The 20513-nt window shown below is 45.6% G+C and overlaps 1 protein-coding gene across 1 annotated transcript; it reads left to right on the forward strand.

Annotated features, from left to right (window-relative positions):
- The first annotated feature begins 3979 nt into the window (after window positions 1-3979).
- Window positions 3980-7491, forward strand: LOC127295156 (uncharacterized). The gene is made up of 5 exons (XM_051325056.2): window positions 3980-4459; window positions 5053-5286; window positions 5686-5769; window positions 6323-6452; window positions 6811-7491. The coding sequence occupies exons 1-5, from the start codon at window positions 4092-4094 to the stop codon at window positions 7261-7263; spliced, it is 1269 nt and encodes a 422-aa protein (XP_051181016.1). The 5' UTR covers window positions 3980-4091; the 3' UTR covers window positions 7264-7491.
- Window positions 7492-20513: the final 13022 nt, after the last annotated feature.

Raw genomic sequence — 20513 nt, forward strand, 5'->3', positions numbered from 1 at the left:
CAAAATCGACAGGACCAGCAGCGATCTGTTTACCTCGATCCATTGCGTTGCTTGCGGTTGATGATGTCGAAGATCTTGAACGTGCCATCGAGATCAGATCCTTACGCCTCTAGTTCCCACAGATGGCGCCAATTGACAAGGTATCAACTTGTCAATGCCTACGGATTGTAGACTAGGGTTTAGTTGGAAGTAGAGGGCAAGTAGATCTCGAAGGTTTCAGCCGAAAAGTACTCGATGATTATGAAAACTAGGGTTTGTAAAACAATGATTCGATGATCTCTGCGTCCCTCGACTCCCCCTTATATAGGAGGTGGAGCCGAGGAATTCGTGCTGTACAAGTTACATAGTCCGGGGAGGTTTCTACCTCTTCCCGTAAGATTACAAATAAGACTTTCTATTACAACTCTAGCTTTCCTTAATAATATCTTGGGCTTCCGAATCTTCTTATTCTTCGGGTAGTGGGCCTTCAGTAAACCCCGGGTACTATCTTCGGCAGGCCCATTTGGGATGCCTATGTCACACTCTGCTTCAACAGTGGCTGTGCCTAATGCTGTGAGTTCTGCTTCCATTGTTGACCTCGTTAAGATGGTCTGCTTGCAAGACTTCCAAGAAACAGCGCCACCACCAAGTGTAAATACATATCCACTAGTGGCCTTAATCTCATCAGCATCAGAAATCCAGTTTGAGTCACTATAACCCTCTAGTACCCTCGCATACCCAGTATAGTGAATGCCATAACTCGCAGTGCATTTTAGATAGTGCATCACTCTTTCAAGAGAATGCCAGTAATCATCGCCAGGATTTGAGACAAATCTGCTAAGTTTGCTCACAACAAAGGCGATGTCAGGCCTCGTAGCGCTAGCCAAATACATAAGCGAGCAAATAATCTGAGAATATCACTCAGCATTGACGTTGTCGCTGTTGAGAGCCATGTCGCTGAAGAGGTTGCTGATGTCGGGGAAGAAGTCGTCGTTGGGGAAGTAGTCATCGGCCTCCGTGTTGATGTCGAAGCCAGCAGTCGTGCTAGAGCGCTCCCCAAAAACCTTATCGCCTCTCTCCCGTACAGGATCACAAGAGACGGGGTTCCGGAGGCCTGATGTCCCGTCCAGCGGTGCACGCCGGTAGACATGATGGAGAAGTCTTGAGCGGCGGCGCAAAGCTCTGGAACCGAGTGGTAGGCGCATATGGTGTTGTGTCTCGTAGTGTGTCTCTAGAGAGGAGCGACCTCTTTTATAGGCACAGAGAGAGGAGCCAAACAAGCCGCGCGGGGAGATGAAACGAAGGGTCAGGGAGGTGAACCGAACAGGCAGCAGCCGAAGCTGAACAACCTTCGTATTCAAAACTCACTAAAAAACGTTTCAGATTCTTGCGTCTGTTCATATACCCGTTCATAAGTGGCAAAAAGAAAGAGAGAGAGAGGCTCTCGACTCGAGGCATTCCTGCAACCCGCGGTGCGACGTGTCGTGACGAGGCGAGCGAGCGGCGTCGTCGTCGGAGGAGGAGCGCGCGTGTGGTCAGCTCCTATTTCCTCCTAGTATTTCTCTCTTACAAATGGTATGAAGAGCTCTCCTTATAAGCTGCACCAACTCTTCTTCAACTAGCAATGTGGGACTAAACTTTTGTCCCACCCCCTGTCATGCATGAATGAGGCAAGTGTGCCTCTAGGATTCATTAGGAATTTCTGGAACATTTATTGTGCTGATTCAATATGGGCCAAAATTCCAACAATCCCCCACCAGATCCTAGAGGCACATAAAGTTTGCCTTTGGTTCCAAAACATTGTTTTATATCCGGTACTATAGAGAAGACTGTTAAGTTGAACTTTCACCAGAACTCTATGCTACACTAGGCTGCTACTTGAACAATGGATTAAGCCTTGAACTGCAAGTTTTCTGCTAATCTAACTTCACAAAGAGCCTTGACCGGTACTAGGCCGTCGCAGGGCTTCCCCGCGGGTGGAGTTTATACGTCATAATCCATGACCTTTCATGAGTTTATTAGAAAGCACCCAACTCTCATAGGTTGCGATGTTTTAACAACCAAACTCATATAGGTGTGTTCTTCAACGGATGTTCTGCAGGACAACATCTGTGCTTAAATAAATCACTTAGAACACATTAAGATAAATCTGCCTACCGTGCAGATTAGCAAAATATTGCATCTACGGAGTGGTATCATACAAGGAGTAAGTATACTTTCCTCTCAGTTGACATACAGTTTGTCTCCCAGTTCTAATTCACGGGATCTCCGATCACATAGAATGGGTTACCACTATGGACAACTTAAACGGTGAGTCTCATACCCATCTCCTTTGATGCATTATCTATCATGTTACGTGATAGACCCTTTGTGAAGGTGTCTGCCAAATTTCTAGACGTATGGATATAATCCAATGCAATAACTCTGGAGTTTCTCATTTTTCTGACATATTTTAATCTCCTCTTCACATGTCTTGATGACTTCATATTATCCTTAGAACTGTTAACCTTGATGATCACAGTTTGATTATCACAGTTCATTGGGATAGCGGGTATTGGTTTCTCAACCACGGGTAAGTTCATCAAGACCTCACGAAGCCACTCTGCTTCAACAGTGGCTATGTCTAATGCTGTGAGTTCTGCTTCCATTGTTTACCTTGTTAAGATGGTCTGCTTGCAAGACTTCCAAGAAACGGCGCTACCACCAAGTGTAAATACATATCCACTAGTGGCCTTAATTTCATGAGCATCCGAAATCCAGTTTGAGTCACTATAACCCTCTAGTACCCTCGAATACCCAGTATAGTGAATGCCATAACTCGCAGTGCCTTTTAGATAGTGCATCACTCTTTCAAAGCATGCCAGTGATCATCGCCAGGATTTGAGACAAATTTGCTAAGTTTACTCACAGCAAATACGATGCCAGGCCTCGTAGCGCTAGACAAATACATAAGCGAGCCAATAATTTGAGATCAATAACATTGAGATTTCCTATGGAGTATCAGTCTGTTCCGAATTATAAGATGTTTTAGCTGTTTCTGAATCGTATGTACGGAGTGATTCTTTACTTTTGAAATGCTTATATTAGGAGGCCTTAAATTCATATGGTGCACATTTTCCCTCTCTTGGAATATAGACTCCATTTGCAATTCTTGTGTGTGAACATTCGAGCAGTTGTGAAATTGAACACTCTTTAGTACTAAAATACTTCACTATAATTCCCTTTTTGTGCATGTGATGTTAAATAGATCCAAATACTAAAGCATTTCAACAAATGTCAGCTGCCACAATGCAAATCAAAGTTATAAACACAAGACGACCAAAGGCATTCTCAAGATTGGTGAAATTACATTTCCACTCATACACATGGCGTTCATTGTGATTTCCAAACGAAATGCACAAGATGGTAAGAGCCATTAAAACGTGTCAACAAGGAAAGCAATAAAATCATTCATACCCGTTGAATTCGAAATTCAAACGTTCAAATACTGTAGGCCTTCCATCTCGGCGGTACGCATTCGCGGTACTTTTGGTCAGTCACAGAGACGTTCCCAGAATAAACTCCATTGCCTATTTTCCTAGCTAGCTCTAGCCTAGCTACATGTCCCACAGTCCACGGTCACCAGAAAACCTAGCCTTACCACCCTCAGCGTCCCCACAATACCGACCCAACGTGTCAGTGAGGGAGGGCAAAAGGCAGATGGGTTTTCTATTGGCCCCGTTCCTTTCATTTGCCCGTGAAAAGGGCCACTCTGCACGTCTCGTGAACCCCACCCACTCTCTCCACGCCCAAAAACACCACGACCCACGCGCTGCGGCGTACACGGACAGGGTCACGTCCCTGGCAGGTGGACCGGCCGTGCCACGTTCGGCGTGGCGAGCCCACGCCCACCTGTCTGTCTGGCACCGGAGGAAGTCCACAACGGTCATCCGAGGGTAAACGAGCGGTCGCGTCACCGCCCTTATAATCCACCGGGCTCCCTCGCACTGCCAAAATCTCAATCTTACCGTTGGGCTTTCGCGGCTTCCTCCTCTTCTCCCCTCCCCTTCCCCACCTAAAACCTCCGCCGCCACCACCACCACCACCACCACCACCCCGGGGAGCGAGAACCCATGGCGACCACCCAGACCATCGCCACCGCGGAGCCCGCTCCGGCGCAGCAGCCCCAGCCGCGCGGCCTCCCGCCGAAGGCCCCGCTGGCGGAGGCGGAGGCGCCTAGGAGCCCGTCGCCGGTGTCCCCGCTCACGACCGTGGCGCAAGGCTACGAGCGCCAGAGGGAGGACAGGATCCGGAAGAACAGGGAGCGCATGCACAAGATGGGCCTCCTCGACCTCGCCAACACCTTCAACCTCTCCGCTACACCCGCCGGCACCGGCACCGGCCGTGGGCGCTGGCGCCGCAAGCCGGAGACGCCGGGATCCGACTCCGCTGCTCCCAGGATCAAGCCCGCCGCCCCGTTGCCCGTGCGCCGGTCCCTCAGGTCAATCTTCTTGCCCCCCCTAACTTCCCCTCTTCGGTTCATCAATTTATTGGAGATGATGCGGGATTCTTGCGCACCCGAATCATGATCTTGCACTTCTTGTAGTTTTTTCCTACTACTATTAGCGAAAGGGCGTAGAGTTTCATCAAATGACTCTCCTATTGCTTTCATCATAACATTTCCCTTTTTCATTCAAAGTTTAGTTTCCATATCAGGGTCAAATTCAGTGCTGTTTTTTGGCACTATCTTCTCCCCATTCACTGCTTATATCGTCTATAATTGTTAGAAGCTGCATTTATTAGTTTCTGTAATTGCGTGGCTTCCAGTAAAGCTACATTCATATCTTATGAAGAACAAATTCACTGCTTATATCGTCTATAATTGGTAGCTGCATTTATTAGTTTCTGTAATTGCGTGGCTTCCTGTAAAGCTACATTCATATCTTATGAAGAACAAATTTACACGTTGAGTAAGTTCAAGATAGTTGGCTTGGTAACTTGCATTCTTTCCTCCAGTCCTGAACCTTCACCGCCTCAAGTCTCTTTCCTGAAAATAATGCAAATCTTCCTCTTCTGGAATCATGTTTAATTTAGGCTCACGAGCGCGGAGCCAGTTAGCTATGCCGAAATTCCCACCAAAAAGGAGAAGCAAGAACGTGGAAGTGCTTTCTCGATTGAGCACGGATGCAAGGAAGAGATTTACACTGAGGAGCATGAGAAGCTTTTAGGTAAATGTGAGGCTCCCTGGACTCTCTTTGTTGACGGCTATGACAGAGACGGTAAGCGCATATATGATCAAGTCAGGGGCCAGACCTGCCATCAGTGCCGGTAAGTTTTCGCTCAACAACTATCTGTTGACTGATGTATTCTTTCTGCAGATTATCTTTGCTACGTCCTTCTTAGATACTAGGCTGGTTCCTCAACTTAATAGCAGCATTAAGTAAGATGAAATTATACAACTTGTATTCTCAACTAAAAAAGAGTGTGCTATTCTTAGTGTAAAGAGAAATCTAAGAAAGTCCAATTTCTAACATAATTAGCAAAGAGAATCATATTCGCTTCAAATTTCCCCTTCATTTTTATCTGGTCGCAGCCCTATTTTATTGTTAGTCCCACTCAAAGTTTTTAGTGATGCATGATATGGATTTTATTGCACTCACGAATTGTTATGGTAACATTATTACTGTTTGTCATCTTTGTTTAACCTTTGATGCTTCCATGATACAGACAGAAAACTCTGGGCCACCATACAAGATGCTGCAATTGCCAAATTGTCCAAGGACAGTTCTGTGGGGATTGTTTGTACATGAGGTGGGAGAAAACATACAGTTTTATGTTAATTCATTACTGTGAGCATGCTTATGTGACATGTTCGTTACCAATCTGGCAATCTATGATTATGTGTACATCAATGGTTTGTAGAAATACTTCCGTTGCTGCCATCTTTGTCATTAAATGCTAAAACAAGGCACTTCTTATGACAAGTAGGCCTCCATCTTTTCAATAAGTATGCATCTGCATGTAACATAAATGTTTGTATCTGATTATGTGGACATACTTTCCTTTGCTGCTAAAATGCTAAAACATGGCACTTTTTATGATAAATGTCTGACTTGCAATAGGCCTCCATTTTTCATTACAAGTTTGTATCTGCATATGTTAACATAAAGGATATTTACATGAATAAGTTTTGCAAGTTGCAGCTATGATTTGTAATGCTCAAGTTGTTAAATCTGGGTTCTGAGTTATGAAGTTTTGTAGGCTTGTGCAATGCAAACATGGGTTCTGAGTTATGTTAAGCCTGTGGTTCTGTATTTTTCAGTTGGTTATCGTCTTTTGGGCTGACATTTTGTAACTAATGCAGGTATGGTGAGAATGTGCTAGAAGCTAAGAAGAATCCTAATTGGACATGTCCAGTTTGTCGTGGCATTTGCAATTGCAGTATCTGCAGAACTAAGAGAGGATGGTTCCCCACTGGCAATGCATATAGGAAGGTATGAAAATTAATAATGCCATTTGAAGTGGAAGTGTTTCTATGACTGTTAGTTGTAGTTTTCAATGATCAAAAGTCGGAAGAACTTAACAAAGTCATTATCATTTACTGGGATTCTAGAACTCTCCTATGCATATACAGTTCCGTTATTGCTCAATATGCGTTTAGAAGTACAAAGTAGTAATGTCATTTGAAGTGGAAGTGTTTCTATGACTGTTAGTTGTAGTTTTCAATGATCAAAAGTCGGAATAACTTAACAAAGTTATCATCATTTACTGGGATTCTAGAACTCTACTATGCACATAGTTTTGTTATTGCTCCAACATTGCTAAGCAAGCATGCATTTTCGTACCATGCAGGTTGTCAGACTTGGGTACAAATCTGTGGCACACTATCTCATTGCAACACAGCGAGCAGGAGCCAACTCTGAGGATTCAAGCTATGCTGACTCCAACGAGTTGCCATCTACTGACGAGGTTTCTGAGCACGCACAAGATGCGAAGCAGGGACTAGAGGATGCTGCTGATATGAGCAGCAAAGTGATGAATGTCCAGACTGAAGGAAGCAGAAAGGCAGCTGTCGAAGGTGTAACAAGAGCCAACGCTCCAGGGAAGAAGATAACATCTGATGTCTGCAAGGATGATAGCAGAAGCGAGTCTGGAGTGACATTTGACTCTCTGGATGGTCAGGCTAACCATGACATTGGCTGTGTCACTCCATCCAAGCGGGAGCCAAAGAGGAGGAAGAAGTTGGTTGAACGAAGCCCCGATTGTGTGGCAAGCAGACTGCGGTCCCGGTCTGCCAAGTCATGAACACTTGGCCTTGTGAGCTGGCGACTCCTTTAGCTTATGGCATTATCTTTCACTGGCCCAAGGTTTGTGGTGCGTTTTGGTTCTAGAGTCGTCATCTCGTTGCAGTTAGGTGATTGTGGTGTGGATTCGTAGCAAATGATTGCTGTGTCAGTGTGGACTTTTATTTTGTTGTGATCGTAATGGCTGCTGTATTAGCCTAATGTTCATGAAATGTCTGTTCGTTCCCCTTGCCTGAGTTGCCTCCTGCCAAAGTTGGTGTGCTCTACTTGTAGAGCCAGAGCTTTAACGTGCATTTCATTTTGGTTGACACATATCATTCCGTCTTCTGGTTTTCTACTTGGCTAAACATATTTACAGCTGCATGTCATAGAGCCCCTGTGTTGTTCATGCATCACATGTATGGTGCATTTACTGACAAATTTACAGTAGTAGTGTAAACACATAATTTAAGCATAATACAACATGGACTCTGAAACGAAGACAATTACACCATCGCTTTATTTTTTTCAACACATACTATATCACCCTCCTGTTAGACTTCTTGAATGTGATCCATTTGATGCGGATGTGTGTCGTTGACACCATGACATTTTGGTGTCATGTTTTTATTTCCTTTTGGCTCTGTGCTTCCTCATTGCCTTGAATTATTGTATTGTTGCAGCTGCCGTGTGTAATTAGTATCAACTTGATATTAAATATATTGTCCTTTGTCATTTTCTTTTGATAAAGTTGCCGATGAAATCATTTGTTGTCCCATGGTGGGTGCCAACTATCCACAATCCCTCGGTCAACAGTTTTTAGGAAGGTGTACCATGGAAACCGGGTCATAGGCTTGTAATTCTCTCAAGGATTACATTGGTGCGGTGTAGCTAGTCTTGGCAATGGTGCTCCCCAATAGATTAGGGTTGCATTTCCGTTGAGTTACGATGTATTGGCTTTTGGATTGGTTTCGCCACAATCCTCTTTATGCACGCGTCTTGTCTTTGCGGTCAATGAGGTTCACGAACTGACACTGACTTCCTTAGTCACCGTAATTGTTGCACCCCATGGTGCGCCTTCAAAATCCGATTTGAGTCCTTCACTAGGCATAGCCTCTCCTCCTAAGATGACCTAGGTACGAGGCTATGCCCGGGCTGTTAAGATCCATATTGGTGAGGTTAGAATAGGGCGGTCATCAAAACGACCACTTCTGAATGTTTAATTATTTGAAACGGCTTTTATTGTGTAGCCATCTTGGAAATATCATAGTCGGTCTTCCCTTCACCAACTGCCTTAGAGCATCTCCAGCCGCGTCCCCAAAACGGCGTCGGATTTAGCGTTTGGGGGACGCGTTTTCTTCGTGTCGCGTTTGGGTGAGATTTTTAAAATTTAATAGAAAAACAATTGAATTCATTCAAACTTGCTATATATTACATAGATTCGAACGAAATTCGATGAAAAATTTAAACCTAAACTGATAAGAGCAACTCCAATAGTATAGCTGGTTGTTGGCTATAAGCAAGATGTCATGTCATCTATAGTCAACATGTAGCCAACAAGTACAATAGTTGGCTATAAGCATGTACTACCTTTTCAATGGATGGCCCACCTTTCATTGACACACCTTGCCTAGGAGAACGTGCTAGAGCTAGCTCTTGCATAAGAGCCCACTTACATTCTCTCTCCTCTTCTCACTCCTCCAACTAGACACAAATATATTATTTTAATCCTTGTAGCCAGCTGACTAGACCTTATTGTACTTGCTCTAAGGGCTGAGCCCTAGGGAGGCCCGATCTTCACGGATTTGGGTGAGATTCGTTGGGAGGTGGTAGAACACGAAGGGGATCGGAGATACAAACTCACACACACACACACAAATCGGTTGTCCTTGTTGACCCGAACCACCAACTCGATAGAAGTTGCAGAAAAAGACCTTTCGATAGAAGTCCCGCAAAAAGATCGACGAATCGAACCCAACAGATCTGGAAGGGTGAAAAGATCAAGGTTGGTAGAAGTGCAAACAAAAGACCCAAAGGTAGAAGTGCAAGCAAAAAACCAACAATTGATAGAAGTTACCAAAGAGATCACAAGGATTCAACAAGGAAATCGCGTGGTACAAAATCTAGGATCTATGGTAGGGGTTCCCACAAGGGGGCAAGAGCAAGGCTCAAGCTCTTTCTCAATTCAAGTATAATCTCAGATCTGAGCCAACAAGGCTATTTATAGTGGGTGGGGCGAAGGGATAAGTTACATGCTAAATCGGGCAGTTTTGGCTGAAAGTCGTATCAGCGGAAGTTTCGGTCCTTGGGGGCGGAAGTTCCGGTCGGGGCGGTACTTCCGGCCAACTTCCGATCTTCTTCCGGAAATGACCGATTTGCTTGCAGTAACATCCCGGGGGCTTTGAGCGTGTTTTCGGAACTTGGGCGGAAGTACTGGCAGGCGGAAGTTCCGGCCCTTGCGGGCGGAGGTTCCGGCTGGATCCTTTTCTCCGAGACTTTGCTTCACTTCTGAACAGCATCTGGGAGGCATCTAGGCGGAAGTTCCGGTCCTGGAGGGCGGTACTTCCGTCTGGGGCGCTGGAGCTCCATCTTCTTCATCTTCAGCTCCCTCTCCATTGGTTGGGTCTCCATGGCTTGTGTCTTGTTCGATGTACCTGATTGAACACAAGATATTTGAATGAAGTAGCATGCCATCCAATGATGTATCAATGTTATGCATGGAAAGGAGCGAATTAACCTCTTGGTGTGTGTCTTTGGCCCTAGCTCATGTCATTGGGCCACGAGGAGGGCTTGTCGGTCTTGAGGAGGAGGTGTCCAAAAGCCACCCCGTATCATAAACCCTAATAGTACTTGCAGCGGCCAGAGGGGTCGTAGTACTGGTGGAAGTTGTGCATGTCGTCATCGACGACGTCCTGCTTTCCGCGCTCGTCGAGTTCGTCGATGGGCTCATTCTTCACCGCGCCGCTTGGCCCAGCTTCGCCGTCGTCGGTGAGGTCGACGAGCGGCATCCCAACGTCGCGGATGGACATGGCGATCGCCGCGTCGAGGTCGCCCCTCCAGGAGTCCTTGTCGTCCAACGACACAATGCACGTCGCGCGCAAGCCAGGACAGTCCTCGGGGTCGTCGCTGCTGGCGATGAGGCGATGCTGCCGCTCGTACTCTGCCAGCTGCGCGGCCTTCGCGGCTTCCTCCTCGCCCTGCTCCTCCACCTCCGGTTTCAGGACGAGGAGGGTGCCGCCGGCGCGTCTTTGCTGCTGCCGCGCTGGTTCACGGATGTTGACGATGCTGCCGCCTCGCCTCCGAATGGCGGGCGGCGCCGCGTACTCTGGCTCTTCCTTCACCTCGCGCTTCGACACACTGTAGGGGGTGGTGCGGTGCGAGGAAGGCACCAATCGTGTCGGCCCTGAGGAAGAAGAGTTCGAGGAGGACGAGAACATCCTCCTCTGCTGCCAGCGAGGACCGACACTGATATTTTTGAGATGGCTACACAATTAAATCTAAGACGGTTAAACCAAGCCCGTTTGGAAAAGGTTTTCCATTTTCCATGGCGGTATTTTAATTAATCGTGTTTTATATGATTGTTGATGTAGTCTTTCTCATAATCCGGACCAATTTATTCCCCTTAAATGCATTGCAGGAACTCCCCACATGTTTAAGGTTTCCTCATAAGAAAAAATAAAGGCATTACCGCACACCGGGGACCAGAATTACACAAACTAAGAAAGCCCACCTTTCTAAGTTTGGTAACTTTCTAACAGCATCTTCAGCCGCGTCCCCCAAAACGTTCCCCAAATGTATTTGGGACGCGCCGAGCATTTTTTCGTTCCCACTACCTCCGCGTGGCTGGGAGCTTATTCACCCCCCCCCCCCCCCCCCGCCCCGCCCCCCGCCCCTCTCTCTCGGAAAAATACCAAAAGTAGTATCCTGGATCTTTAACCGCGAACCTCTTTGATCCTTACTAAACACACAATTTGCTTCTACTTGCTGCAAGATATACTGTATTCCTGTTTGTGGTAAAGACTACATATATCAAGACCCTAGCTTCCGCTTGTAAGCCTAGTTGAGCCGTATCATATCCAGGAGCCGTAACAAACTGAGACGAGTTAACCATGAGGCATCCGTGGACTCCATCTGCTCAACGCTGCCTGATAGATCGAGGTAAACATGGTTGCTCGGTGACAGGTTGAGGTAGCGCAACGTGGACAGGTTACCAAGCTGAGCCTGTCGCAGCGCCCTGCCGGAAAACAGTACCGAGGAGAGGTTATCGTATCTCAGGTCCTCGAAAGAGCCCAAGAACTTGGGGAGAGGACCGGTGAGACCCAGATGGAGTTCTTGCACCACGTGACCATGGCGTCGTGGGGTCGCCGGCGGTGCCTGTGGGCCATCTCGCTTCCACGCGGCGAGAAGTCCCATGGGGTCGCCGGTGGTGATGCCTCGCTTGAACGCCAGCAGGCAGGAAATGCCGGCGCCGATGGGGCGGCTGGCCCGCCGGGGAGGCGGCACTATGACGATGATGTTGGCAGCTAGGACGGCGACGAGAAGCATGAGTTTGGCTATGGGATTCATGGCTTCATACAGCTGACGGGTCATGAACGGACCCTTGGATTTTTATACTAGCTAGTCTGGCATCGCTGAGTAAAGCCGGTTTGTTGATCGGAGTCGTCGACGGTCGGAGTCGTTCATCTCGTCAACGGTCGATGGTGCTGCACTTCTGGCGTGTGCAGACTTTGGTCGGAGTGATAATGGGCATACTATGGCCAGACACGGCATGCCGCGCGTATCTGAGACGTCCGGCTTCCTGGCTAAGCTAGCTTTGGGTTCATCGATTGCTACAGCGGTGCGGCGGGGGTACGGCACGAGTCGAGTAACTTAAATGCAGCAGATCGGTCATCACATCATTCTAGCACGTATCTACATTTTTTCCACACGCATGAAACGTTACGACCTGACGATGATGGTCAGCGACCCCGCGCGAAACGTTTTCTCTCCACAATGGCACACACTTAGAGCGATTCGTTGCTCGCAGTTATTTTATGCATCAGGCGAGATCTTCTTCCTAGAACCATGTTCAACTGAGTCAAGTTCATATACTTAAATGCATGACAGTTTATTTGGTTCCTAATAATCTTTTTTCAGCTCGTTTGTGCACATTGATTGGTTAACAACTAAGTTGCAACCCGTGTATGAACTAGGAATTTTGGCCTGGTTGGCAATCTACCGCCCGTGTTCTAGTTACCTTAACATTACTCTCATCACTTTGAACATGGAGGGAGCATAAGAGCAAAACAAACTAACAAGCAGGACTATTATAACGTCATTCAGTAGTAGCTACTTTGAAGTTGCAGTTTAACACAAGTAATTTAGCCCTAGCTAATAACGAATGGTAGTTCAACACACAAGTATTTGACTTATACACACAAACAAAACACAAACGAGACTTGTTCATAACACATCACGAGAAGGAAATGATTTTCTTCTTCTTCAGATCCTGGAGTTGCCTCTATCAGCCAACACCAGGGATGGAGCCAGGAATTATCTACAAGGGGGACCAACTGAGCATTTCTTTTGCATAGAGGGGCCATATGTGTAATTTAGAGAATATTCTATGTTTTTTACATAATTCATAGGGCCGTTTTAACAAAATTTACATTGTTAGTGGGGCCATGGCCCTGGCTGGCACCCCTGGCTCCGTCCCTGGCCAACACAGCGTCCGCCCATTCATGTCTCTTGTTCTTCCAGCGGCCCGCAACACCATGTCCAACATCATTGTCGTAAGGCATGACTTCATGCTCCTCCGGAAAGAACAAATCAACACCCCATCCAAAAATCCATTTATGCAGAATGCAACATGCAAAGACTAGCTTAATCTGGGTGGGGAATGTATGAAAAGGCTTTTGATCAAGGATCTTAAATCTGTTCTTCAGAGTTGCGAATGCCCTCTCAACCGTGACTCTGAAGCTAGAGTGTCTAAGATTGAATAGTTCCTTGGTATTCCTAAGGTAGAACCTTGTAGAGAACTCATTGAGGTGGTACCTTATGGATCTGAAGGGTGGCAGAAAACCAGGACGGCAAGCATAGCCGACATCAACTAGGTAGAACTTACCCTCGGGGTTTTTCAGGCCATCAGCTCTCTCTAAGCTGTCAGTCAGAATCATAGCATCATGGGTTGATCCTTCCCACAGTTCTGTGAAGGACCCGATGTCAAAAAGAGAGCCATTCGTCGCCAAACAAAGCCGCCATCCATCAGATCCATCTACCCACACCGAAGGCGATCCACCACCATAGTTCATACATTCCATCTCCAATCTCCTCCATAGTCATAGCCATCACCATTGTAATAGAAATCTCCTTGAGAATTGGCGACCATTGTAAGAATATTGTGATTTCAATCCAAGTATTTGCCGCAATAATTTCTATCTTTGTTATTGATCTTGATATTATGTGTGAGTAGTCCTCACAGGCTGCGGGTTGGGGTGAATCCTCGCAGCGTTTATGTGCATCTAATCGTATTATATGTGTAAGGATTGAATAGGAGTTTTGCAATCTTGTATCCTTGTCTCTTTGCCTTGTTTCAATGATCTGCAGGTACCCATATCATTCGGATCGATTAAGTGAAGAGGTGGAATGAGTGGAGAACGGCGTGCTACCGCGAAACCTCAGTGACAGAAAGGGGAAAGTAACGGTACATGTTTAGTGATTCATACGGGATCATGGCACAATCATCTAGCTTAATGCTTTGGTCTGTATTCATATACTTAATAACTGTTGTTGCTCGCGGCTGTGAGGGCAGTGGTTGGACCAAGAGGCTCTTGTCACCTCTAACTTTAGGGGCAAGAGTATTCACAGATGTGCTGCTCACAAATCTCTTATCTCTATTTTATTTGTTACACATTTGCGCTTCATTATATATGTATGCATAGCTGCAGGACAAACCTTAACCCTAGCATATTTCCATCATTGAACACAACCCCCCTTAAAAGTAAACTAGATAGTTCTAGTAAACATAAAATCAAATTAGCTAGCAAGTCTTGTAGACGTTTCCTTTACACCATTTTAGCAGTGCTTCCCAAGGTTCGATTAAACCTATGTCTACTAGGGAAAAAGCTTATCATACTACAATCCATAATCCAGATCGAAGGTATCATGTGCCACCGTTCCAAAAGAGAAAGCAAAGTTTGTGAGCAAAAGAGAGATAAGAGAAGAGTGACATCTTGTATAAATCTTGTTGCTTCTTTCTTGTGCAACCAAGATACCGTCTCTCTTGTGTTGGCGTGACAACGAGCTTATAGTCTTAATTAGGACCATTTTTGTTACTTGCTCACTTCCTTGGTCGCGCTAACCTCATTGTGTCTTCTTGTGTGTGTTTCCGTGTTTTCTTGGCGTAGATCACCACTTTTGACACTTCACTTTGGATTTTACACACATTTGACAATAGACTTTTCCTTTGGTATTTTTCGTTTGCTATCCACTCCATACCTACCACATATAGAGTTCTTAGCCTTTTGCGTGTGCTTTGAGTGTGTGTTAGTAACCCGTTACAATGTTTGACTTTGCTCTTGGTTTGAACCATTGTTTCGATACCATCTCGAAAGGTGAGATACTTGTGTAGTTTTTCTTCCACCATATACATATACCTTGCCTTGTCACTAACATGGATAGTGATGAGTGCATTTTTAGCATGTTTTTATACCGTTATTTTGTTAAGTTATCATTGTGTAGTTATAGGATTTTTGTATTTCACCGCGCTACTGCGCCCTTTTATGCTTGTCTATACAGGATCTTAAAATAATAAGGCAATGATGAAATATCAATAAAATTTCCATTTAATGGTATTTTGATGTGATAAAAATCATTTAAGCACTTAATTATGCATCTGGGCGAAAGGGGGATCCGAAGACGAGTTCCAGAAGGTTTAGCGAACATCGGTACGGGGAAGGCCCGCCCGTACCGTCCGCCCGTACGTCCTGCCAGGACGACCGCCTCATCAAATACTCTCGCCTCCCGCAGACGGATCTGAAATCCAAGCACGTACGCGACCAAAAACACCAAAACACCGTCCCAGAAGAGATCTGAAGGAAGATCAAGAAGGAGCCTCATCCAAGTTGCTACCCAGATCATTGGAGGACAAGGCATCATCACATTCATCATCATCCACAACGAAATCCTCATCTCCATCCCATCCATCTCACTATATTGTAATCTACATTGTCATTGTGGGTTTGTACTTGAATTCACACTGTTATTCATATTCCATTCACAATATTATGATGATGTTCTTGATTGTCTCTATGTGTGAGTAGTCCACTCTGTTCTTGGGGGAGATGGAGAAACCCTAGTAGTATTATAATATGAATGAAGATGATTTATAGCTTTGCACTATTATTGTATGTTACTTTTCTCCTATGTTGTTGCATGAAGTTGACCATGTAACATTTGCCTAAGGGTCACATGAGGGAACTAACTTCGGAAGTACGATAGTGTATACGGCGGGAAGTGACATACCGTGTGAGGTGCATTATTGTACGGAAGAAGGGGATAAGAAGGGACTCACAACACTTAACAAATAACCGCGGGGTAATCCCTTAATTGTGATGGATCAATATGTGGCTTGCCGAAGGTCATTGCGGTGGTTATTCAGGGATATGTTATGAGATACATATTCCAACTTCGAGCCTTTCCCATTGTCGTTGCCTATTCGACGGTACCTCAGAGGAGGGATCCTCACGAGGGGGTGAAGAAGTAGGGGCCATCGGGCGGAGAGTCCCCGGGACGGTGGTACGCGATTTACCCAGCTTCGGAACACCTGCACGATGACAGGGCCTACTGCTTGTCTGGAATTATCTCGGGCGCTTTCGCGTTGTTACAATGAGTTGTGGTTGTCCCTCTAGGGCTCTCGGGATCCGGCTTATAAAGGCGCCAGGATCTATGGTTTACACGGAGAGTCCTAGCCAGAATACAAGATGCCTAACTACGTAATATTACATTGTCGTGCACGTCAAGGATCCACCTTTCCTTATACGTCGTATTGGATCCGGATACTTCATGGGCCTCCACTGATCCGACTACCTGCATAGGTCGGTTGAGATCCGGCTCCTGTTCCTGGACTGGACTTCATCCATCTTCTATCAACAACAACTGGGCCGCCCGATGGGCCATATGCCACCAACACTATCTGTGGGCCACCCGGGCTTGCCAGATCTAGACCACGTCGTTGATATACCCATAAAGTATACCCACAACAGTAGCCCCCGAAGTTCTTCAAGATTCGTCATTCCTTCGCCTATCTTTGTCCGGATCCGAAGAGAATCTCGAAGAGCTTCCAAAACTTCATCGTTTTCGATTTCATTCAAACGGAAATCATTCGTTCTTTTATAACGGTAACTTAGCATATTTCTCGCCCACATCGCACATAACTCCCCCTTTTCCCGCGCTGAATTTTTGGATATATGGATCTTAGCCGGAAATTTCAGAGGCGTGTAGTTTGGTCACCACTGTGTCGATTTCACCGCATTTGACCTAAGACACGTGGCGGTCATCCAACGGTGCGACCGTTTCGTTCCCACCGTAGGATCCGACTCACGAATATCCGTGCGAGTCCTATAAATACCCCATTCGCACGGTCAGTTTTACTCTTTCACCGCACCTTACCACTTCGTATTCTTCCTCGTGCCAGCGCCGCCCAACAGATCTCACACCGGCGAGCACCTTCCCGGAAAACTTCAAGCACCGCTGCTCCAAGGTCGTCCTTAACCTTAGTTGCTTGTCTTTGATCGGGAAATCTGATCCGCCGCCGATTCGTGGTCTCGCCGGAGGCCAGCGCGTCACGTCCGCGTCCTCCTTCTTCGCTGGTGTCACGGGGAACCGCCACGCCATTGCCGGTAAGTCCACCGGACTTGTAGAAGATAGACCTTAGTAGGATCCGGCTTCCTAAGTTTTTTACCATCATGCATGCAGCCGGAAACATGTCCACTAGCTCACTTAGGTTCACTGATAGTTCTCTGAATAGCCCACCACCGAACTCAACGGAACCGACCTTCGTCGAGCCCTTAGCATTCCTTCTGCCAAATATTTCTGATACTAGGCTAGCTCAACCTTACTCCGCCTCTTCCAGCAACCTTCTTGGTTGGATCAAAACACTAGAAGAAATCCAAGCGAAGCTAGAAGGGCAAGCTCGGATGGCAGCCAAAGGTTAGGAGGCGGAACAGAAGAAGGGGCTGAAGGCTCAGAACCGTGAAGGGAAGAAGGGCCAATGGTGGCCAAGCGAAATCACCGAGTCGGAACTTAGAGCCTTCGAGAAGGAAGGACTCATAGCTTCGGATACCTGGAACTTTAACAAAGACTCCAGTACTCCGACTCCGGAACCCGATGAGCGAGTCTTCACCAAAGCTTGGGTGGAGCGAGGTCTTTCTCTTCCACCTTCCGAGTTCTTCCTATCGGTGCTCAGCACCTATGGACTCCAGCCACACAACATTTGTCCAAACTCTTTCCTCCTCCATTCCAACTTCGCAACTCTCTGCGAAGGCTACCTCGGAGTCCGACCAGACGTCCATCTTTGGCAGTTCTTCTACAGAGTGAAGAAGGAAACTGATACGTCTCAAACGTATCTATAATTTCTTATGTTCCATGCTAGTTTTATGACATTACCTACATGTTTTATTCATACTTTATATCGTTTTGATGCGTTTTCCGAAACTAACCTATTAACGAGATGCCGAAGTGCCAGTTCCTGTTTTCTGCTGTTTTTGGTTTCAGAAATCCTAGTAAGGAAATATTCTCGGAATTGGACGAAATCAAGGCCCACGATCTTATATTTCCACGAAGCTTCCAGAACACCGGAGAGGCACCAGAGGGGAGGCCCAGGGCCTCCACACAACATGGCGGCGCGGCCAGAGGGGGGGCGCCCCCTACTGTGTGGGTCCCCCGTGGCCCTTCCGACTCCGACTCTTCGCCTATTTAAGCCCTGGTGACCTAAATCTTCGATACGAAAAAACCACGGTACGAGAAACCTTCCAGAGCCGCCGCCATCGCGAAGCCAAGATCTGGGGGACAGGAGTCTCTGTTCCGGCACGCCGCCGGGACGGGGAAGTGCCCCTGGAAGGCATCTCCATCGACACCACCGCCATCTTCATCACCGCTGCTGTCTCCCATGAGGAGGGAGTAGTTCTCCATCGAGGCTAAGGGCTGTACCGGTAGCTATGTGGTTAATCTCTCTCCTATGTACTTCAATACAATGATCTCATGAGCTGCCTTACATGATTGAGATTCATATGAGCTTTGTATCACTATTCATCTATGTGCTACTCTAGTGATGTTATTAAAGTAGTCTATTCCTCCTTCATGATGTAATGGTGACAGTGTGTGCATCATGTAGTACTTGGCGTAGGTTATGATTGTAATCTCTCGTAGATTATGGAGCTAATTATTACTATGATGGTATTGATGTGATCTATTCCTCCTTTCATAGTATGATGGTGACAGTGTGCATGCTATGTTAGTACTTGGTATAATTGCGTTGGTCTATCATGCACTCTAAGGTTATTTAAATATGAACATCGAATGTTGTGGAGCTTGTTAACTCCGGCATTGAGGTGCTCTTGTAGCCCTACACAATTAGTGGTGTTTGTCATCCAACAAGAGAGTGTAGAGAAAGTAGTATTTGTTTATTCAGTTATGTGATCAATGTTGAGAGTGTCCACTAGTGAAAGTATGATCCCTAGGCCTTGTTTCCAATACTGCAAACACCGCTTGTTTACTGTTCTACTGCATGTTTATTTCCTGCAATATTACTACCATCAACTGCACGCCAGCAAGCTATTTTCTGGCGCCGTTACTACTGCTCATATTCATTCATACCACTTGTATTTCACTATCTCTTCGCCGAACTAGTGCACCTATACATCTGACAAGTGTATTAGGTGTGTTGGGGACACAAGAGACTTCTTGTATCGTGATTGCAGGGTTGCTTGAGAGGGATATCTTTGACCTCTTCCTCCCTGAGTTCGATAAACCTTGGGTGATCCACTTAAGAGAAACTTGCTGCTGTTCTACAAACCTCTGCTCTTGGAGGCCCAACACTGTCTACAGGAATAGAAGCACACGTAGACATCAAGCACTTTTCTGGCGCCGTTGCCGGGGAGGTAAGGTAAAAGGTATTCACATCCTCTGACTACTAAGCTATTTCCTAGCACTGTTGCCGGTGTGTGAGTGCTCGAAGCTATTTCCTTTAGATCCTGCAATTGCATCTTTTTGTTTCTTGTTTTTATTTCACTAGTTAGGCATAATGGAAAGCAACTATGAGCTTTTTAAGCTATTTCCTGAGTTAAGACATGGATTGTTTGCTGCGAAAATTAAAAAACCTATGGAATCTTATTTGCATGCTAGTAGCAATGATATTAGTATGAACTCTTTGAACACCATTGTTGCTAATGATATGGAAAATTCTAAGCTTGGGGAAGCTGGTTTTGATGAGCATGACATTTTTAGTCCCCCAAGCATTGAGGAGAAAATTTTCTTTGATGATACTTTGCCTCCTATTTATGATGATTATAATGATAGTGGTCTTTTGGTGCCGCCTACTATGGAGAGTAAATTTTATTATGATTATACTATGCCTCCTACACTTGATGAGAATAATAATGATAGCTACTTTGTTGAATTTTCTCCCACTACAACTAATAAAATTGATTATGCTTATGTGGAGAGTAATAATTTTATGCATATAGCTCATGATAAGAATGTTTCATTTGATAGTTATATTGTTGAGTTTGTTCATGATGCTACTGAAAGTTATTGTGAGAGAGGGAAACATGGTTATATGCATCTTAATAATATTAAGTTTTTCCTCTTTATGTTGAGAATCTTGAAGTTGCGCTTGTATTGCCTTTCTATGCTTGTCGAATTATGCTCACATGACTTGTTTATTTACAAGATTCCTTTTCATAGGAAGTGGGTTAGGCTTAAATGTGTTTTGAATTTGCTTCTTGATGCTCTCTTTTGCTTCAACTCTTATTTCTTGCGAGTGCATCATTAAAATTACTGAGCCCATCTTAATGGCTATAAAGAAAGCACTTCTTGGGAGATAACCCATGTGTTTATTTTACTACAGCAACTTTTGTTTTATATTTGAGTCTTGGAAGTTGTTACTACTGTAGCAACCTCTCCTTATCTTTATTTTATTGCATTGTTGTGCCAAGTAAAGTCTTTGATAGCAAGGTTCATACTAGATTTGGATTACTGCGCATAAACAGATTTCTGTCTGTCACGAATTTGGGC

The sequence above is a fragment of the Lolium perenne genome, chromosome 4 (genome assembly GCF_019359855.2).
Source record: "Lolium perenne isolate Kyuss_39 chromosome 4, Kyuss_2.0, whole genome shotgun sequence".
NCBI lineage: Eukaryota > Viridiplantae > Streptophyta > Magnoliopsida > Poales > Poaceae > Lolium > Lolium perenne.

What these genes read in the sequence shown, in the direction of transcription:
- LOC127295156 (XM_051325056.2), top strand. Translation starts at nt 4,092, where the DNA reads ATGGCGACCACCCAGACCATCGCCACCGCGGAGCCCGCTCCGGCGCAG. An exon ending in CCCGTGCGCCGGTCCCTCAG is followed by an intron (nt 4,460 to 5,052) that starts GTCAATCTTCTT and finishes TGTTTAATTTAG; the next exon opens with GCTCACGAGCGCGGAGCCAG. An exon ending in CAGACCTGCCATCAGTGCCG is followed by an intron (nt 5,287 to 5,685) that starts GTAAGTTTTCGC and finishes TCCATGATACAG; the next exon opens with ACAGAAAACTCTGGGCCACC.